This window comes from Hipposideros armiger, unplaced genomic scaffold, assembly GCF_001890085.2.
Source record: "Hipposideros armiger isolate ML-2016 unplaced genomic scaffold, ASM189008v1 scaffold_1374, whole genome shotgun sequence".
NCBI classification, from domain to species: Eukaryota; Metazoa; Chordata; class Mammalia; order Chiroptera; family Hipposideridae; genus Hipposideros; species Hipposideros armiger.
The window spans coordinates 70,121-89,729 of record NW_017732724.1 but is presented as its reverse complement, the minus strand read 5'-3'; the positions used below and the strand labels follow the sequence as shown (position 1 = coordinate 89,729).

Sequence of the window (19,609 nt, the reverse complement as noted above, 5' to 3'; positions counted from 1 at the left end):
TTTTTTTCAAACACCTCTCTTCTGATGCCTGGTTTTCATAGCTTCCCCTTCACTGAAAGGTAGCATCGTCCTCTTTGCAGGTATGTGGTCAGGATGCACATCCCAGGCTCGCCCTAGACCCCAGGGAAGAGTGTGTAGGTGAGGGTTGTCCCTGGGTTCCTGACCCAGGGACTGCAGCAATAACCTTTGAGAGTTTCCCTTCCAAGTCACGACTGGGCCTGGGCAAAGTGTAACACAGTCACGCTCGATTGAAACATTAAAATTGTACTTTGGGCATGGTGTTCCATGAGTGGGGGTTGCATAGAATTGAGCTGGGGTTTTGAGTCACGTGACATTTCAAATTGTTGACCATTTCTAGGATTGTATTTATTTCAGGAAGTTATATGAAAGATCTTTGTTAAACAGCTTTCAAATGACTCTGTATATAAATCCTCTGCATGTCATTTTATGTCCCACTTCATGGATTCAGACACGCCATGATTTCCCTCAGAGGCAGTATCCCCTCAGCCAGGGGGTCCTTGTTCTCAAGGTCCTCAGGATCACACTTAGACTTGAATCATTCAGCAGTGAAGTCATTTTTCTTCTAAAAGACTAACCAGAAGGGGCCATTTTGTTAATTTAGTATGTCTGCTCTTGTGCTCAAACAAGGCGTTCCCATAAAACTAGGAACGTGGAGTGATGAGGCCTCTGGGGCACATGGGTATCCAGCGTCTCCTCTCACTTGGTATCAGGAAGGAGTGGAATACACAGAAGAATCCTTACAAACTTGGTCAAGAAGTACCATGTCAGGGGAGGCAGCGTTTTCTACATGGTGCTTACTTGAAAATGCGATTCAGGTTTTGGCAGGATGCAGAGGGAAAAGGTTAAAAAGAAGAAACTTGGTGCCTATTGTAGAATTCCAAAGTCATGTGGCATTTTCTTAAATAAATGAATCCAGAAAGGAGTACGTTACAAGGATGAGGTTTAAAGAAAGTGTGCTGGTGCCCTCACTGTCTCATCCCAGGCTTGGCCTCCGTGCCCTTCCTCTGCTCTTCTCAGGGACCCACAGGGAGTGAAGTGGGCTCACTAACAAGCAGTGGAACGGAGAAGGTGGTTTCTGTAAAGTGCCCCTGTCGGAGGACAAGTCCTTTTTCTTCAATGGCCAGGCATTTCCTGGTCAGGGCGCCTGTGACCTAGGTAGGCGATAAGGCCCTTTGCCTCCAGGTTTATTCAGGAAACCCTGCCGTGGACTCACCCTGTATTGCCATCACATGACTCGTTCTGCTGGCTCATAATTGTAGCCCACCTGAAATAAGAAGCAGCCTGAAGACCCTGAGCAACAGAGGAAAATGCCCAATGGGCTCTGTGAAGGTGATGTCTGGGGGCGCAGAGGGGGCCTGCACCCCACGTCATGGACCTCCTCCAGCTCCTGCCTTTATTAGATTCGTGAAGAACACTATCCAGATGTCACACGATTAGCATATTTTGCTATTTTTCTCTGCATGATGCAAATAATTATCTTCTTTCTAAAGTTCTTTTAATTTCAATTAGAGGTGAGTAGAGATATGTTAATTAAACTCATGAAATCTGGTGCCTGCCAGGCTGAGAAGCAGATAACCTCCAGGGCCCTGGGAAGGTTCCCTAACAAATGGAAAAGGCCAGCTAATTAGTGGAGGATGCCTAGTGGCTGATGGCCACGTGAGGACCTCATTCCTGAGCCAGCTGAGATGCCTGGACCACAGCAGCAGATGGGACTGGACGGCAGTTCCACCCTTCAGGCGAGTGGTCTGTGTGCTGAAGAGGGGCCCCTGTGTCCCCTGTGGCCAGGAGACAAAGGGAGTGGTCTCGGGGAAGCCCTGTGAGTATAGACTGCCTCATGACTAGACATGAAGAAGAGCAGCTTGGGGAGCCTGCACAGGTGGACACCACTGAGAAACATCCTGAGACCATCCACAGAAACTGGGTCAAAGGAGCAGAACTTAGCCCAGTTGGTATTTAGTTGATCTGTGCCTGTGAGCCGTAAGACCTCTTACAATATACATTATGTTCATTGATTTGCATTTTTCATGGTCAGCCATACTGCACATTTGTAAGGAAGCATTTTCATTCAGACAAACAACTTGGGTATTTAAAAGAGGCTTATCTTTAGTCTTACAATGACAGTGAATTAATTTTTTTTTAAATTCACACATCATAAAATTACTACTTGGAGGATCTCTTCTGCAGTTGTATTCACCTCGTCAGTGTTGGACTCTTAATTTTCCTGGACTGGAAGCATGATGTCTATAAAGCTCTCTGTTGATTTCATGTCCTGTGGTTGAAAATCTATCTGTTAATTTCCGGTTGGTTGTTGCTATTTCCTTTTATAGCATGTGAATGTCCCCAGGCTTCTGTTACCCTGTTCGGTGCGGTCCGTGGTCCACCTGCTGCTGATTTGGAAGTCCTTGAGAAGGGTTTCCTTTCTCATTTATGAACCTCACAGCCTGTCATTTCATCTTAGCTCTGAGCCTCATTGATCCTTTAAACAATCATTCTAGCTAATAATTATATTGAACACAAGCCCTAAATGTGGCCTATAAGCACCTTCCAGGTCTGGTTCCTTCCTGGCTCTCCAGGTTCATGGTCCACCATGTCCCATCCCCCTCTGTGCCCTGGTCTCAGGGACCACAGTCATTTACGTGTGCACTGTTTCTCCCTGCCACAGGGCCTTGGCACGTGCTATTTCTCTACCTATAATGCTCATCCCCCTGCTCTCTTGCCTTTGCCTATTTAATCTCTGGGCCCTCCCTCAGGGCCCCTGTGGTATGCCACCAAAGTGCCCTGAGCCTTTCCTTGATGGCACTTGTTACTCTTGAATATATCTCTGTGCTTACTGGTTGTGGTCTGTCTCCCCCTTCCCCCATTGGCAAATGAACTCTGTGGGCAGAGGCCAAATCTGCTTTTTCTCAGTTGATCAGGTATAATAGCTGACATTTGATTGGTTCTTAATCAATATTTGGTGACTTAATGAATGAATATAAGCCAGCAGGCTAAGGAGATTGGGATAAAATGTGTGCCGTGGGAAAAGCAGAGAAGAGACCATGATAGGGAAGATGTGGGGTTCATGTAGTCAGACTTCACTTCATACAACACAGATGGGGGTTGGATAGAATGGATTCCCTTGGAGGCCCAATCCCCTCCTGGGTGATGGAATCTGAATTCTCATTATGGTCCTGACCAAGCACAGAGCCTGACTTAGTATAGTCTACATGCCCTGCCTCTTTCATCAAACTCTTCTTCTCACTCCAACCTTTCTTTCCCTTACCATGTTTCCTGTTATTGGAGTAAATTCTTGACCTGTGTCTAGCAAGTACTTCCTTACCTTATTTCCTTGTCACTTTGCCCATCACAGAAATGGAATGATTCGCACCACGTTCTACCCTCTTGATGAGCTGCTCAGACTACCGTTTACTGATCTGTCCCTTCCATTGGCCTGATTTGTTCTTCTGTTCCTTCTTCTCCCTTGTTTCCCAGATGTGTACCCAAGGAAAGCACAGAGTCTCTAGAATGGGAGTGGTTAAGAATGGAGGTTTTGGGGGTGGCCGGTTAGCTCAGGTGGTTAGAGTGTAGTGCTCGTAACACCAAGGTTGCTGGTTCGATCCCTGCATGGGCCATGAGCTGCGCCTTCCACAGCTAGATTGAAGACAACTGCTTGACTTTAAGCTGATGGGTTCTGGAAAAACACACTGTTCCCCAATAAAAAAATAAAAGTAAAAAAATTTAAAAAGAATGGGGGTTTTATTGGGCTCTTGGAGAAATGCCAAGTTCCAGGTCAGGGCAGAAAATGAACCAGATGAGCCCAGAATATCTTGTCTGTTGCGACAGCAGGAAGCTGTTGACTACTTACTGTGAAAGGATGTGAGTGCACATCTGAAGAGAAGAGGCTCCCACTGTCCAAAAATGGGTCAAATTGAGCATACCCCTCAAAAAAATTAGCAGCAGATTGAAACACAAAATATATGTTATAATCCATGCTTACACTAAAAAAATGAAAAACCATAAGTGTATGATGATACTAAAAAAAAAAAGAGGGAGAGGACCCCTCATTAGTTACCTTTGGACCAATCTTTATCTTGAAAACCAATAAACAAATAAAGAACAGTAAGCATTTATCGAACTTTCCTCTACAAATGATTCTTCAGATAACCAAATAGTGTAAGAGGGAAAGGTCCTATTTCTAGAAATTTCTAGAAATTTTTTATCTAATAAAGAGGTCTGATAGAATTAATATGTCACCTCTAATGAGTTAATGAACCTAGGCATTGAGCATCAGGGGCTGCTAGGATCACAAGGAGACTACCAGACATTTGTCTGAAGGAAGTAATAGCACCGTAAATGAAATAAATGCCAAATATATACCTGCCTGCCTACATACCTACATACTTACCTACCTACCTACCTACCTACATACATACATACATACATACATACATACATGCATAAGTAGTCAAACCTCATTATTTTCAAGCCTGAATCTGATCTATCTACTAAAATACAGGAGACAGAGGAACATGTTAAATATCACCTCAGGAATGCAATCAACAAAATTCAGATTCTGGGCACTTTAGTGACAAACAAATTTGTTTCTTCAGCAAAGGATTATAAGTAAAATAATAGAGAGGAAACTCTAGAATGAGAGACTTAAGAGAACTATCAACCAATCACAATGTATGAATCTTGTTTGCATCCTGATTCAAACTGTGTGATTGTGACTGGCACAATGTTAAATGTGTATTGTGCTTTTCTTTTTTAAAGTTTTTATCTTTCAGAGACAAATTCTATTGTCATTTTCACTGATGAAATATGATGTCTGGGATATGCATAAAAAAATATGGATGAAGCTGTATTAATTATCTATTGTTATGGAACAAATTTCCCCCAGATTTAGTAGCTTCTAACAACAAACATCGATCATCTCACAGTGTTTCCAAGGGTCAGGCATTCAGGAGTGGCTTAGCTGGATGGTTTTCTCTTGGGGTCTTTCCTAAGGTTTCACTGAGTATATTGGCTGAGGTCTGCAGTCATCTGATGTCCTGACTATGATGGAAGACCTACTTCTCATCTCATTTATGTGGCCATTGGCAAGAGATCTCAGTTCATTGGTTCGTTGGTATGTTTTGGTTGGAAGCTCCAATTTCTCACTGCATGGCCACCTCCTTAGGACTGTTGCTAACCAAAAAGTCGGCTTCCCATAGATTGATTTACCCAACAGAGATCAGGAGAGCAGCCATGTTGAAAACTATAGTCATTTACCTCCTAATCTTGCAAGTGGCATACCACTGCTTTGTCGTCTGTTGTCACAGAGCCCAACCCTGGCCCTGGCATAGTGTGGGAGGGCCCCACACACACAGGTGTGAATATCACATGGTGAGGATTGTTAGAGGTCATCTTAGAAGCTGGCTACCCAAGGGGGGGATGGAAGTAGGTGGTGATGGGATGTTGGTAAAACAAGATTTGCCATGAGTTGATAATGGAAATTTTCTATGACAATAATTTTTGCGGGGGAAGTATATATTTTAGAGACTGAATGCTTGGATTTAAGTCCCAGATCTGTCATTTATTAGCTGTGAAATCTTGTCAAGTGATGAGAACCCTCTGAGTCTGTTTCTTCATTTATAAAATGAGGGTAATGAGAGGCCATATCTCTTGGATTTAGGCTTGAAGGAGACGCTACTCATGAGTGCTCAGGCCACAGCTGATGTGTAGAAAGCACCCACTAAATATTAGCTGTCAGCAAGATCATCTTCTCTTTTGCCTCAGTCACTCCCTTTCTGCTAGGCCTCAAATCCTCCCCAGGACCACCTATTTTCCAGAAACACTTTTCTCTAACATTTTGCATCATATTGTGATTTTTCCCTGGGAAAAGCAACCATTTGTTTCTTATCTCCTTATTACATGTGTTTCCATCTCAACATGCTGCAGAGTAAAGCACTGGCTCCATGTGGAAAAGTGTGTGTGTGTGTGTGTGTGCATTTGTGTGTGTGTGTGTGTGTGCATTTGTGTGTGTGTGTGTGTGTGTGTGTGTGTGTGTGTGTGTGTCTTTGCTGCCCTGGCCGTATCATTTCTCTGAGAATGTGGACTAAGCCAGTGAAAGGCTGCACATCTTCCACAAGCTCCTTATAAGTTTTTATCAGTCCAGCATCCCCACTCCTTCTTCATCTCAATGAAATCCCTCTGTTCTTAGCAGATTCATTTGGTGAAGGTTAGGTGGGACTTTCCCCAGTTCTTGCTGTTGACCTTAAGTTCAGTAATGGGCACATGATCCAGGCCAAGTAAGTCAAGGACCCCACTCTCTGGCCACCTGGTTAGTTCAGACCCAGACATATAACCTCAGCTGGGCTAATCAGAATGTTTCTGGGAACTTTTCTGATAGAAATTTGTTGGTGTAGAGTTGCCAGTGTTAACAAAATAAATGAACAAACAGGGTACACAGTTAACTGTGAATTTCAGGCAAACAATGAATAAACTTTTAGTATTTTATTTGTTTTTTATCTGAAATTCAAAGTTCATTAAGTGTCCCGTGTTTTGTCCAGCAGCCTCAGCTCTGACCACTGGGCAGACTAGGCCAGGACCATGTATGACCACTGATGTAGGCAACTGTGTGGTTAAGCCTGCTGGTGGAATGAAAGACACAGAGAACCAGGAGATAGACACAGAGAGACCCAGCCCCTGAGAGCATCTTTGAGTCCCTGGTCTCTGCCTGCATTCCCAGTCTTTCCTTAGGAGCCAATGACTTTCCTTTTGCTATATGTAGAGTTGTGTGAGTGGGTGCATGGGTGGGTGGGTGGGGGTATGTGTGCTGTTTTTATTTTTCATTTTAGGATTTCAATTTGGATACTTTAATAGGCTCGATATACAGTAATTTGGGTGCCCTACTAATAAGACTTAGCTTTTACTGAGTGTTTACTATATGCTGGACTTTGAATTATCTCATTAAATTCTCACAGTAACTGTTCATGGTATAAATGAAGAAGTTATTTGCCCAATAATTTCCCTTCTATGAAGTCATTGTATTGATATTACTGTACGTATGCACTGTGACACCCCTATGTGTGTATAAAAATGTTTACTGTAGTAATGTCTGGAAAAAATAAGATACTAAAACCTAAATTTTCATCAGTAGGTGACTGGTCAAATAAATGTTGATACATCCCTAAAAAACAAACAGCAAAAGAAGTCACAGTTTCATACAGGGTATTTGCTTATTCACAGACTTTAGTGCAATTGGAAGACATTTAGACAATTAAGTTCAATACCCATATGTAATTAATTTGGCAAAATACAGAGATGATTAAAACAAGTATATCTTAATTGAATACAATACGAATTTTCCAAGTGATCATACAGAAAAAGGTCTAATTTAGCATGGGTCACATGCGTTTGCCAAGCTGCCCTAGAAATGAATGTCACCGCCACTGAATGGGCGAGCACAGGGACCATGGCTCCAAATGCATGCCCTTAGCTCTGGGCTCCTTCCACGGTCGGCTATAACTTTGCATTTGGATGCAAAGGACCGTCAGCCTGACTGGGAAGGGGTGGCTTGGTGAAGACAAGCCCACGGCATTCACAGGGCCTCGTTTGTGTTCCCTTCTCCCTGGATGCCGATTATAAATACACATCTCTTCGAAATCGCGGCTTCCACAGAGCTTGGCACCATGTTTGGAATTAGCTGAAACTGTGACTCCCGTCTGCTCGTGCATACTGCAGCTGATGAAAGCATTCTTCCTCCAAGAAATAAAATGGATTCAAATCAAGGTTTTCATAAAGTTTATAAAAGATGAACTTGGACCTTCAGAAATGTCAGAAAGACATGAAGGGTGAAGCCTGCTGTTTACACACATGCCCTCGCACCGAGCCAAGACACAAAGCAGAAGTTTGTGGGCCGTGCCTTTCTTCAGCCCCTCGCAAGTTCACAGAGCTGGCTCCCTCGGACACCCGACAAGGAGGACAATGAGCTGATATGAAGTGGCAGTGAGACCTCCTGGACCCAGCCTTGCTCCGCCATGGACCGCTTTGGTAGAGGTGTCCGTTCTATGTTAGATATTTCCCGATTGCAGAGAATCTCCCATTCCAGACTCAATCGCCATCGTCTTGCATGGCACCATTAGTGTTCTTGCCATCGAAATGAGGTGGTAGCTAATCTGACTACCTGGCATGAAATAACATTCAGCGTTCACATCCAGGAGATCTATCATGTCTCTAATTTGGCATTAGCATTCAACAGCTGCTACCTTCAGACACTTCAATTTGTTATAGACAACATTAAGGAAAAGCGGGACGGGCTCAGACAAGGTTCTCTCAGTGTCTGTACTTTCTCTCCCAAATTGCAAACATCTGGGCCTGACTCTTTCATACCAGTTTTCTTGGGCCATTCTGTTTTTATGTTTGAGAAACACCATGTCACTGTCTACTTTCCCCACTGGAAACAAATGAGGGTCTGATGAACTGGAGGCCAGGCTCTGTGGAAGCAAGGCCACAAGATTGGTGCCTTTCCTGGGAAATACATCGACTGGTCATTGCCCTGGGTCCCTGTCATATGTGCCCAAAAGATGCAGTCAAATTCAGCCAGCAGATTTCTCAGACTAAACTGGAGCCCGGGGGAGTCATTCCAGGGTTGGGGTTGGGAAGGTGTTGCCAGGAGGAACTGTATCAGGACACAGAGTTCATGTTTATAGTAACTCACCCTGCGTTCTGGTATCCCAGTCGGGTCAGAGGATAGGTGTGGACGCCCTCTGGGTCCCCGACAAATGAGCCTCTACAATTTGGGTTTCGTGCTCAGGGCCAAGGGCACCTACCGCAGAGACCTGTGAAGGCTTATTTGGAAATTTCGGTGAGGAGCTTGATGTCAGAATGAGACGGAGGTGACCGTTGGGGCATTCCTCACTTATTTAGGCTGACTTAACTGATGTGAGCAATACCCCTATTTTAGGAGAAGGCAAGTGGCACCACGTCTGTTACTGACAGAGCCGAAAATTGGAGAGCCTCTATAGGGCACTCTTCCCTTTATTACTTGATTTTAGCTTGTGGCCTAACAGCCACAGTGCAAAGTAACCTGACGAAATCAAGCACATTTTATGAATGCCTGCATAGGAACAGGGGACAAGCCTGCTGCCCATGTCCTTTGTTTACACATGCTCTTGTTCCACTGGACTTCATTGACAAATCACAAATTCAAAAGTAAAAGTATTAAGAATTTCAAGACAGTGACAGCAAAACATTAAACCAAGCATGGGGCCGTCTAAACGTGGGCCCCTGTGCAGCTGTATGGGTCTCACGCCCATGAAGCCAGCCCTGAATGGGGTTGTGGCTTTGCACGTGACCCGATAGGCTCTGTGCCTCCTGTATGCTGTACTTGACCAGGAATGTTGACACTTGTGCTCTGGGTATTGGGAAGGGCTATGTGGCCTAGGGGTTCAGATATGGAGCTCGGCACTTTGAAACCCACCTTCCTCCTTTTCGCTCTGCCATCTTGGGCAAATATTTCACCATTCTGAGTCTCCATTTGCTTTAAAGAAAACAGGAACATAATAGTACCTTTTTTTAGGGATGTGAGGAGAATCAAGTGAGGTAGTGCATGAAAAGCATACAGTGCCTCACATGCGGCTGTCATTCAGTCAGCATTGGCTGCCATTGGAGGACTTGGGGGGGTAACAATTTCTGAAAGCCTTTCCGGAGCTGAGATGCTGCAGTGACCATCATCCGCATCCACTAGGCACAAAATTCAGGTCTGCCGAACTGGAATAACGTGATGGGCATCACTGAGAAAGTGGCTGTTAGCCTCCCCCTGGCAGATAGCTCCAGCAAGGACCCCGGGTCTCAGGGGTTATGTGGATAGGGGGTGGGTTTGTCTCCTGATGCCTGCTTTCATCATAATCCCCTGGTCTTAATGGGGAGGCCTCATACATTAATTATAATTATCCAGACAGGAAAAAAAAAACATGATTGTTATTATCGCACACAGAGTTATCACTATTGATTCAACTAAATCAAACGCTGGTGGAGGGAGAGGGTTATTTCCCGGGACCCTCTGCTGGCTGGGATGCTATGAGTGTTTCACAGAGATAAGCGGCCTCGCTGTGCCTGCTGGCACCAGGGCACGGGAAGTCGCGGAGTGTGTGTCGGTTCATCTCCCCAGGCATTAAGCGGCCTTAATTGCTTTGGAAGCAAGGCCTTTTCCCGGGCTGCAGCATATGCTTCATGAGTGCCTAAAGCAAAGATAAAAAGCCACTCTCCTCCTCCTTTATTGAAGTTTCATAATAAAATGGAACTGTCACCACTTCCAATAAATTGTTTATTTTAATTTAGAAAAATAATGAAAACGGGCCACCTTCTGGCACACAGTTGTTGAGGAGTGTCTTCCTGGCTCGGGCAATCTGGAACCTTCTGTTCTCTGTAGCTGGCTCTGGAAGACACGCAGGTCTTGGTGTTGGTGAAATCAACCACGTGTCCCTCTCCATTTAATAAAACCTGAACCTTGAAGGGCACAATAAGTCATTTTTCAAGGTGTATTAGATTGTGACATTGCAAATAAGAAAGTTGGCATAGAAGATGTTTGAGGGATAAAGTTGTGCAGGATTTTTAAAAATCCTTCTTTGAGTGACTATGCAGTTAAAATAGTCTCACATTTTCCTGCCGTCGTGGTCCTTCCCGATGACTTCCTTTTTCTTGTAATATCAGTGAGCGGTCAGCCCAGTCACCCTTGCGTTAGGAGGAAAGCGAGGACAAAACTGAAGGAAGCATCTTACTCAGACTGATAGAGGGTAAGTGGGAGGTTGGCACTTGGAACGCAGACCACCCCTTTTGCCTACGGCTCTGAGGCTCTGATGCCCTCATCTTCCACCCACTCCACAGGAACTGTCCCATTCCCATCTCACAGGGGGGAAAACTGAGGCCTGAGAGCCACGCTATGTGCCTCAGGGCTTCATAGTTGGTAAATGGTGTAATCAGGACTAGAATTCAGTCTTCTGAATCCTAGTTCAGGTTTTTTTCCCCCCAGAGTCCATGGGGTCTATATACCAATTGCATACACACAATGACTGCATTAAGTATTATAATGTTTGAATCTGAAAGCAGGCACAACTGGGAGTAGAGAAAATGAAATCTGTGTTGATGAGGAGGTTGTCGGGCAGTCAACCAGCCCCCTTACAGACACCACCCCTGGAGTGCACACAGTTAGGATTCATCCTCAGCAGGTCACTCTGTGCCATGGTAGCTAAAGCACTGCTGTTAAATCCATGTGCCCCTACAGTATGCTGGGTGTGAAGTGCCTTGCTGTAGGTGGCACGGGCACCCCTACAGGTTGTGAAAACCAGGCAGTGCAATGACAGCCATCAGGAAGGGGAGGAGGGTGAGAGCAGACATGAGATTGGGAGCATCACTGTAATGCAGGGGTAGTTTGGGGCAGGTATTGTCTCAGCCAAGGTCATGGTGATGGTCATGGTCATCAAGGTCTTTTCCATTAGGTGGTCCAAACCTAGCTAAAAGCCAGTCAGGCAACAAAGCAAGTTTATTGGCCCACTTACATGAACAAGTTAAACATGGCTAGATCTAGAGGCTCAGATCATGTTGACAGATTCTGTCCTGCCCCTTCCACTGTGGGCTTTTTTCTGCTTGGCTATCACCTTTACTCAGGTGAGCTCTTCCCATGTTGTGGCTAGATAGCTGCTGCTGGCAGCACTGGGCTTCCTCCCTGACCTCTCAGTAATCTCACTGGAGGGAGTCTTCTTCCCTACATTTAAGCCGAAGCCCAAGGGTTGGATCATGTGCCCCTGACTGACAGTGGCCAATGGTACAGAATTCACATATTGGACAGGCCTGGTAAACGGGCCCACCCACTGATCGGGGAAGGAAGGAGAAAGGTGTTAGCCTTACCTAAATCATATAAATTCCGGGCAGTGGGATAGAGGGGAAATCAGAAGAGGAATGGATGCTGGGTAAGCAAAAATCACATGTCTTCACTGGGTACCACAAGCCTTAGCGATTCCTCGGACGGACCATTGGTCAGTGGCTTGGTGAGGAGGAAAGTCAGGTCTAGCCCTCATGGCTCCAGATCAGCCCTGTCCAACAGAACTTCCTGCAATGCTGAAAATGCTCTTTAATCATCACTGTCCCATGCAGCAGCCTATAGCCACGTGGGGCTTTTGAGCGCTTGAATGGGGCTACTGAGGCTGCGGAACTGAGTTTTTCATTTTAGGTAATTTTGATTGAACTTAATGTAAATAGTTACATGTAGCTCATGGCTACCATAGTGAACAAAGCAGCTCTTAGTGGAAGTCACATCACGGGAGGCAGTTCCCTGGAAGGCCAGATCCGGTTTTGTGTAAGAGGAGAGTTGGGCTGAGAGTTGGGCTGAGCAGCCTAGAAGACCAGGTAAGGAGCAGGAGAAAAGGGAGTTTGGGCATGAGGGAGACTGGAGAGAAAGAAACAGAGAGAGTTCTTCATCTGTGATATCATTGGGAAACCCTTAACCTGAGGAAATATTTTTTCCATGTCATATATGGACCAGATTTGTACCAGGGAAAAACAGTCACAACTGACCTTGTTATAAAAGTGAATTTAAGGGAAATCTATGACATGTTGTTACATTTTACTCTTAAATGTCCAACAATAAAAGCAACCATTGCCTGAAGGGCCTTTCTCCACATGACACACAGCCACACATGGATTAAAAGAAAAATTAAATGGGGTTGCTGTGTTATTAAAAAAAAACAATACAGAGTAAACTTGTGTGACTGAGCACAATTAAATACAGTTGACAAAAATGACATCAGATGAATAGAATTAACTTGTCAGGCAGGGTCTGCTCACTGCCATGTGAGCCTGAAGCTGGTTAAACACCCGCCCCTCTGCAAGCTGTGTGATGGGTGTTTCATCAGCGTCTGTGTCCTGTAGGATGTGTGGGGTGACACTGGCCAATCTAAGTCTTCTTGGTGGTCGACACTCGCCCACAGTCAGGTTTCCCAGGGAAGTTATCCCTGGTGAAGGCAGACTGATCTGTCCTGATCCCCTCCATCCCACCCACAGCCAGGACCCCTTGGCTTCCTCACATTCAGTTAACTGCCTGGATTTGTTCACCAGGTGCTCATGGAGGACACACCATGTGCTTAGTATCCTGCTGGGCCTTGGGCGTCAGGCAGGAAGACCAGAGAAGCACCAGGTTTGGATCCTGGCTGTGGGGTTCGCCTGCTTCCCTGGCCTTTAGCATCCCTCTACTCCATCACTCAGGCAACTGATAACCACCTGAAGACTCAGCCACAGCCCAGCACAGGGATTAAGGAAAAGCATTTCTTAGGACACAGACCACACTGGCCAGATATGTCAAGCTCATGGCCAGTGCCTGGCATATAAGATATTCCCCCCTCCCCACATAAAAGAAGCAGATGCATTATGGAAAGGAGGGCATTAGAGTGGGTGAAGCTGAGCTGGCGTGGGATCTAGTCCAGGCCGTTAGGAGGTGTGTGAATTAGAGCACAGTGCTGAGCCTCAGTCTCTCCCTCTGAAAGGTGGGATGATGGACCCTCACAGGGTTGTTTGCGGACTTATTGGCCTGGCGTTTGTTAAGCACCTGCTGTAGAGCCGGCTTTGATAACTGTGGCTGCTAAGATGAGCCCCAGGCTGCAGTTGCTGTGAGGGAGGGTTGGGCCAGGGTCTTGTGGGCTGTATGAATATTCCCAACGTGAAAGATCAGGTCCAGCCTTGATCCGAGTTAGGCCTGGGTGTCATTCAAGCTGAATCACTGTGCGGAGCCCACCCAAACTCTAGTCCAGTTTGCCAGCAAGCCTGCAGCCCACCCCCATGACCAGCAGCCACTTGAGGGGGCCCAGGCAGGACAGTATCTTAGGACCACAAGCCATGTCCTAGGGTTGGTCATTCTGATCCGTTCTGATTCTATAGCCAGATGCATCCTCTAAATGACGATGGCATTCTTGGGGCATCGTTGGTTCCCAGGCCCCCCAAAGAAAGAAAGCCATTCATAGGCCAGGAAATCGCTTGCAGCTGTTTCCCATTCGCCCATTCACCATGCTTCTGTCTCTCCTCATGATTCCTCCTGCCAGTTTCCCCAGCAGGCAAGGACATGGACGCCTTGGGAAGAGAAGAGTTCATTGCAGTAGAAAAGAAGTGGTTTGGGAGTAGATCAGTTGGAAAACAATGCCAGGCAGCTGTGTCACTGTGGACATGGGCTGTGGGTCAGCGGACACTGCACACACTCACTGTCCCTGGGCATGCACCTGGACCTGCTCTTGCCCCCTTGTTGCCCCCTTGTTGTGTGGGGCTCCACAGTTCCTTTCTTTTGTCCCCTTTAATCTCCAGCAATGCTGGGCCTCTGTGGAGCCAACATAGTCAGAAGGGCCTTGGACTGCTTCCGAAGAGGCTCGTTTCCATTTCGTTTGTCCCTTAAAGCTCTTCTGATCTCTAGCCTGTGTTTCACTTGCCATAATCACAGCTCTCATGTTGTGATCCAGTCTTTGTCCTTGCTCTTTGGAGATGGATACTGAGTACCTCCTGTATCAGAAATGGGGTAGTCATGGGAGACAGACAGAGTAGGCAACCAGACATACCCTGTCTTAGGGATGTCACAGTCTTGAGTGGGGACAGAATCTAATCAGGCAGATAACATGCCTGGAGTGCTAAGTGCAAGGTGGATCTGAGCATGGGGTGTAACACAAGGGCCCCAAGCACGCATTCTAAGCCAGTCTCAGGGGCAGGTGGCCTGAGAAGCCTTCTCAGGTGGGAAGGGGATGATGTTCAAACTGAGTCCCCAAAATAGGTGGGAGGGAGCCTGGCAGGAGAGCCAGAGATGGATAGAGAGTGGGTTCCCAGAAAAAGGAGCATGCACCGAGTCCTAAAAGTGATCAGGAGTGGGAAAATATATACTAGAAGGGGAGAGCATCGTGGAAGATGAAACTGGAAAAGGAAGCAGGGATTTTTAGATGAAGTCAGTGCTTTTCACCAGAATTCAACAATTTTCTAAAATCCAATCAAAGCTAAAAAATGCATATGGAAGGTAAATTTTACATTGAATAAGTCTTTCATTTTAAACTTTGAAGGGAAAAAAAAATTATGATTGTTTGGGTCTGGGGTTCATCGGCCTTCCCTTCGCATACACCTACCTGTTCATTCAAGGTTGGCATTTCACGTGACAGGACAGATGCCAATGGATTTTCTGCTTTGTTGTTTCAGCACTTCAGGGAGCATCTGGACAAGCTTTTTGCCAAAGGAATCGGAATGCTGGATATAGCTCTGAACGAGGCCTTCAACATTCTCAGCGATGTAAGCTTCTCTTTCACTTGCCTTTCTCATGTCCAGCAGAATAGATAGGATTGTTTTTCTAGTTGCGGGCCAGTGTTATTATTAGCCCTGGCTAGCACTGAGCAGTATCCACAGGCACGGGATGGCAGAGTGAAACTGGCCATTTGCAATGTCTGGGGAGCCAGGTGCAGCCAGTGAGGCCAGACCCGCCCCCTGCTCGGCTGACTTGGTGGTGCAGTCTGGTCAGGGGACTGGTTGGCCATGTTCACGGACTCTGGGGCCATCAGCATCTCACACTTGGACACCTTCTAATGAAGATTTGTTTTCATCTGAGAAACTCTCAGTGTCTTCATAGAGTAGACCCATTTCTCATTGTGTGTCACACCGCATCCCTGAATGTGACAATGTTGCGAGGGTGAAGGGCTTCTCTGTGTGGTATGTTTAGGGAGTGCTATTCTTATCTTTCCCTCTCTTTCAGCCCCTTGGAAATTCACCAGGTGCAGTAGCATATTCAAGTCTCTAATAAATACTGCAGGAAAGACTGCTCTTAGCCTTCTGTTCCTCACACTTTGAACAAAGAATGCATTTTTCAAGTAGCAACTGTTAACGTCCCATGAAACACATTGGGGAGTCCTGGCCTGGTGTCTCTTCCCCTGGAATCCAATTGTGTTAAGCTACAGCAACATGTGCTTCCGTGTTCTTGTTCCCCTGGAAGGGGAGTAGGAAGAACAATGACTAACTTTATCAATTCAGGTTCTGTATCATTTAATTAGCTAGTACATATGGTATGCTTTTTAATGTCAGACACTGGGGATACACCAGAGAACAGAATAGGCAAAGTGTTTGCCTCACAGGACCTTACACTCTAGTGCAAAGGTCAGCAAATTATGGCCCGTGAGCTAAACCCAGCCCGCACCCTGTGTTTGTAAATGTTTTATTGGAACATAGCCATGCCCACCTGATGATGGATTGTGCAGGGCTGCTTTTCCCTACAGTGGCAGAGTTGATTAGTTGCAGTAGAGATCACATGGCCTATAAAACCTAAAATATTTACTACGTGGCCTTTTACAGAGGTTTGCTGAGCCCGGTTCTAATGAGAAGAGGCAGAATGAAGTGAGTAGTCCTACGGAGAACAATAGCACCGTTGTTTCAGCATGTAAGGAGCCGTGGCTTCATACAGAGACCCAGAGAAAAATCTCTCTGATGAGGTGTTGTTGGAGCAGAGGCCTACAGGAAGTGAGGAAGCAGCCATGTGGATACCGTGAGGGAGAAGTTTCTAGCAAGAACAACAGATGCAAAGGGCCTGAGGCAGGGATGATTGGCACATGTACAGTATAGCAAGGAGCCCCGTCTGACAGGAGCCAAGTGGGGAACAGGGAGAGCTCAGGAATGAGGTCATGGCAGCAGCAGGTGCTGGGTCATGGGGAGCCAGATAGACTCAGTGAGGACTTGGGCTCTCGCTCTGTGCTGGCTGGAAAGTCACTGGAGTCTGAGCGGAGAATGACATGGTCCATGTTGGGTTTTAGCAGCGTTTGGCTGTCTGCTGCATTTAGAAGCAGCCATAGAAGGGCAGGGACAATAGCAGGAAGGCCATTCAATTATAATGGTGGCTTGGGCCAGCAGTTAAGATGTGAAGAAGCAGAGAAATAGAAGCCATTCCAGGTATTTCACACAGCAGGAGTTTAATTCAGGGAATTTGTTGCACAGGGGATGGAAAAGCTGAAAGACCAAACAGGGAATGAAACAATTCACAGATTAGGGCTGGCTGGAGGCAGCTTTTCTCTGTGTTAGGAGGGACATCCGGACGGAGGGGCTCCATCAGACGCTCCTCGCTGCGGCCATCCAGATGGGAACAGAGCCAGGGAGGGGCTGCCCAGCAAGCGCTGGGATCATGGAGGGCAGGACCTGTCCTGTGGAAGCTAGCGCTGTGGAGGAGAGCAGCCATTGCCAGAAAAGGCCCACATGCCTAAAGCAGAGAGAAAAGGAGAAATACCTTTACTTATCCCTTGTGTCCTCCAGTATTATCCTTCAGATGAACCTCGTCAAAACTGTTGGGGGGCCTGGGAAATGTGATTTGCAGGGAAAAGGCATGGGGTGAAGCTGAGAGCAAACAGGCACTGAATGGAGCAGCTGCTGCGCTGAGGTGTCGCAGGCGCTGGGAGACCAGCTATACGTGCAGGAGCCTCATGCCCTGAGTCACCAGGCAGCTCTGTGGGGCAGGCTGATGTCAGTGTGCAGGGTACCATTCCCCACCATTGCACGGGTCATGTGTAGTGGTCAGTTACGTCTGACTCCACAACGTGCCATGTTCCTGCTAGTGACGTTGGCCTCTCAAACCAAGGGTACGACCTGATTCGAGACTCTTTTACTGAGAAAATCTGTTGGTACCCAGAAGGCCACTTAGGTCTGAGCCAGTGCCATGATGGCAGAGGAGAGAGAAAAAAAGGAGGGAAGGTGCCACACCAGCTTCCTCAGGATAAACCCGAGGCCGTTCCGTCTCACCTCACTCCAAGGGGCTGTCGGCTACAGATAATTAATGTTTATGTAAGCCTCAGTGTTCAGGACAGCACATTCCTGTTAGCAGCTTATTAATAATTTATAAGCTTAGCCGGCCAGAGCAAAGGGCCAAACCAGACCTTGAAGTTCTGATTGAACCTGCACAGGTGCCTTCTCAGGCCTTGGAGATGCTGAGCTCTCGGTATCTTAGCAGGCTCTTTCTAGGGGGCAATATTGAAAAGACTTTTCACAATTGGAAAATTGGCTGCTTTTGTATCTCCAAAGCCTATAGTGTCTAGAGCAGAGCCCGGGAGTCCCTTGTCTGGAAATCTGCCTGCAGTGAATTTCTGTTTTCCCGCTCCTCGGCAGAGCTGGTAAGGGAGTGAGAGTTATTGTAGAAGATGCTCATTGTGGGGTTAAGATGCCCGTCGTGGCCTCTGGTGTTGGGCAGGCTCAACTGAGAAGCCTGATTCTGTCTGTGGCCCTGAGAGAGCTATGCTCATTTCACCTTTATTTTCCTCTTCTGTAAAATGGGGATCGGAAGAGACCTGGCGTTGGCCCCATAATTTGTGAGGTCCAGTGCAAAATGAAAAGGCAGGCCCCTTGTTCAAAAGTTACTAAGAATTTTAAGAGAGAGACAGCAGAGCAGTAAGCCAAGCGTGGGCCCTTGAGTAGCTGTCACATCACAGTCACATGAAGCCTGTCCTGGTAGACTGGGACTGAGAATTCAGCCTGGGGAAGGGTGCCTAGCCCCCTCTCAGCAATGCCGGGTTCGGTGGGAAGCTCCGTCCCTGTGACCAGGGAGACACCAGGCAGCCTCAACTCTTGCTAGGCTGCCTGCGGTTTCTGGGAGCCACTCCTACTCCAGATGCTGTCATCCTACTCCCTGCCCACAACCTCAGGAAGAGCTGCTTCGCTTCATCTCCTCCTCTCTTCTTTTCCTTGCCATGTACCTTTTCTCTCCCCATCCTTTCCACTTACCAGTTTTATTTTCAGACTCCCCTGAGCAGTGTTTCCCATTGCATGTCCAGTTGAATGCTGGTTTGCCAAGATGCTCCCACATCGGTGCCGTGGTCAGGTGGGGAGATGCACAATGCACTTGTCCATAGTGAAGGCCTAGAAGTCCCGCGGTGAACAACCCTTTTAAAATGTGCTTATACCAGTACTCAAGCTATGGACCCAGGAGCTCTTTATATCATATCATAACCTCAGGATTAGAATTGTGTAGAAGTCACAGCTCAAAGAGCAGAGCTTCAGGCATCTTATCTCTGTATACTCCAAGCAGGCAGCTTACACTCCCAGCCCTCCTATGATCCAGAGAAATCACCCACATATGGTGTGTTTTCTTCCTTGAATCATGGTGACAGAAGTATTTTTGAACCAGGGAAACCTTCCACATACCTACCCGCTCTGCCTTCACCTGTAAAAGCACCTCTGGGGCGTAGCCAATCAGAAAATGTTATGGGCAGAAAGTAAATTCTAGAAAGCAAGAAACGGAAGGAACCAAAAATGTGACAAAATGTTCCTGCTTGAGATTGTCGACAGTGGGCACCCTACATTTTTAGTGCACACTTATCCCAAGGAGAGAAACATTTCCATCCCATCTCTTGCCATTGGGCTTGTAAATAGCCAAACACTTTGAAACAACACAGAGATGGTTAATCTCCCATGAAAATGAAGCTTTAGCTATTTTCCACTTCACCAATATGACCTTTCAATGATAGAGTTCTCTTCCTGCCTTTGTAAGCCAATGTGGAGAAAAAAAAAAGTTATTTCTCAAATACACAATCAATCAATCTCTCTCTCTCTCTCTCTCTCTCTCTCTCTCTCTCTCTCTCTCTCTCTC

The 19,609-nt window shown here is 46.5% G+C and overlaps 1 protein-coding gene and 1 non-coding gene across 2 annotated transcripts in view; both read left to right on the top strand.

The window, feature by feature from the left end:
* The window catches only part of LOC109377358 (voltage-dependent calcium channel subunit alpha-2/delta-3-like), a 177,796-nt gene that overhangs the window by 132,209 nt on the left and 25,978 nt on the right, over positions 1-19,609 (top strand). The window contains exon 6 of the mRNA XM_019633697.1: positions 15,199-15,288. Coding sequence (XP_019489242.1) covers positions 15,199-15,288 — 90 coding nt within the window. The remainder of the gene's footprint in view (positions 1-15,198; positions 15,289-19,609) is intronic.
* Positions 3,559-3,632, top strand: TRNAT-CGU (transfer RNA threonine (anticodon CGU)). Its single transcript has one exon. It is a non-coding gene; the product is annotated as a tRNA-Thr (tRNA).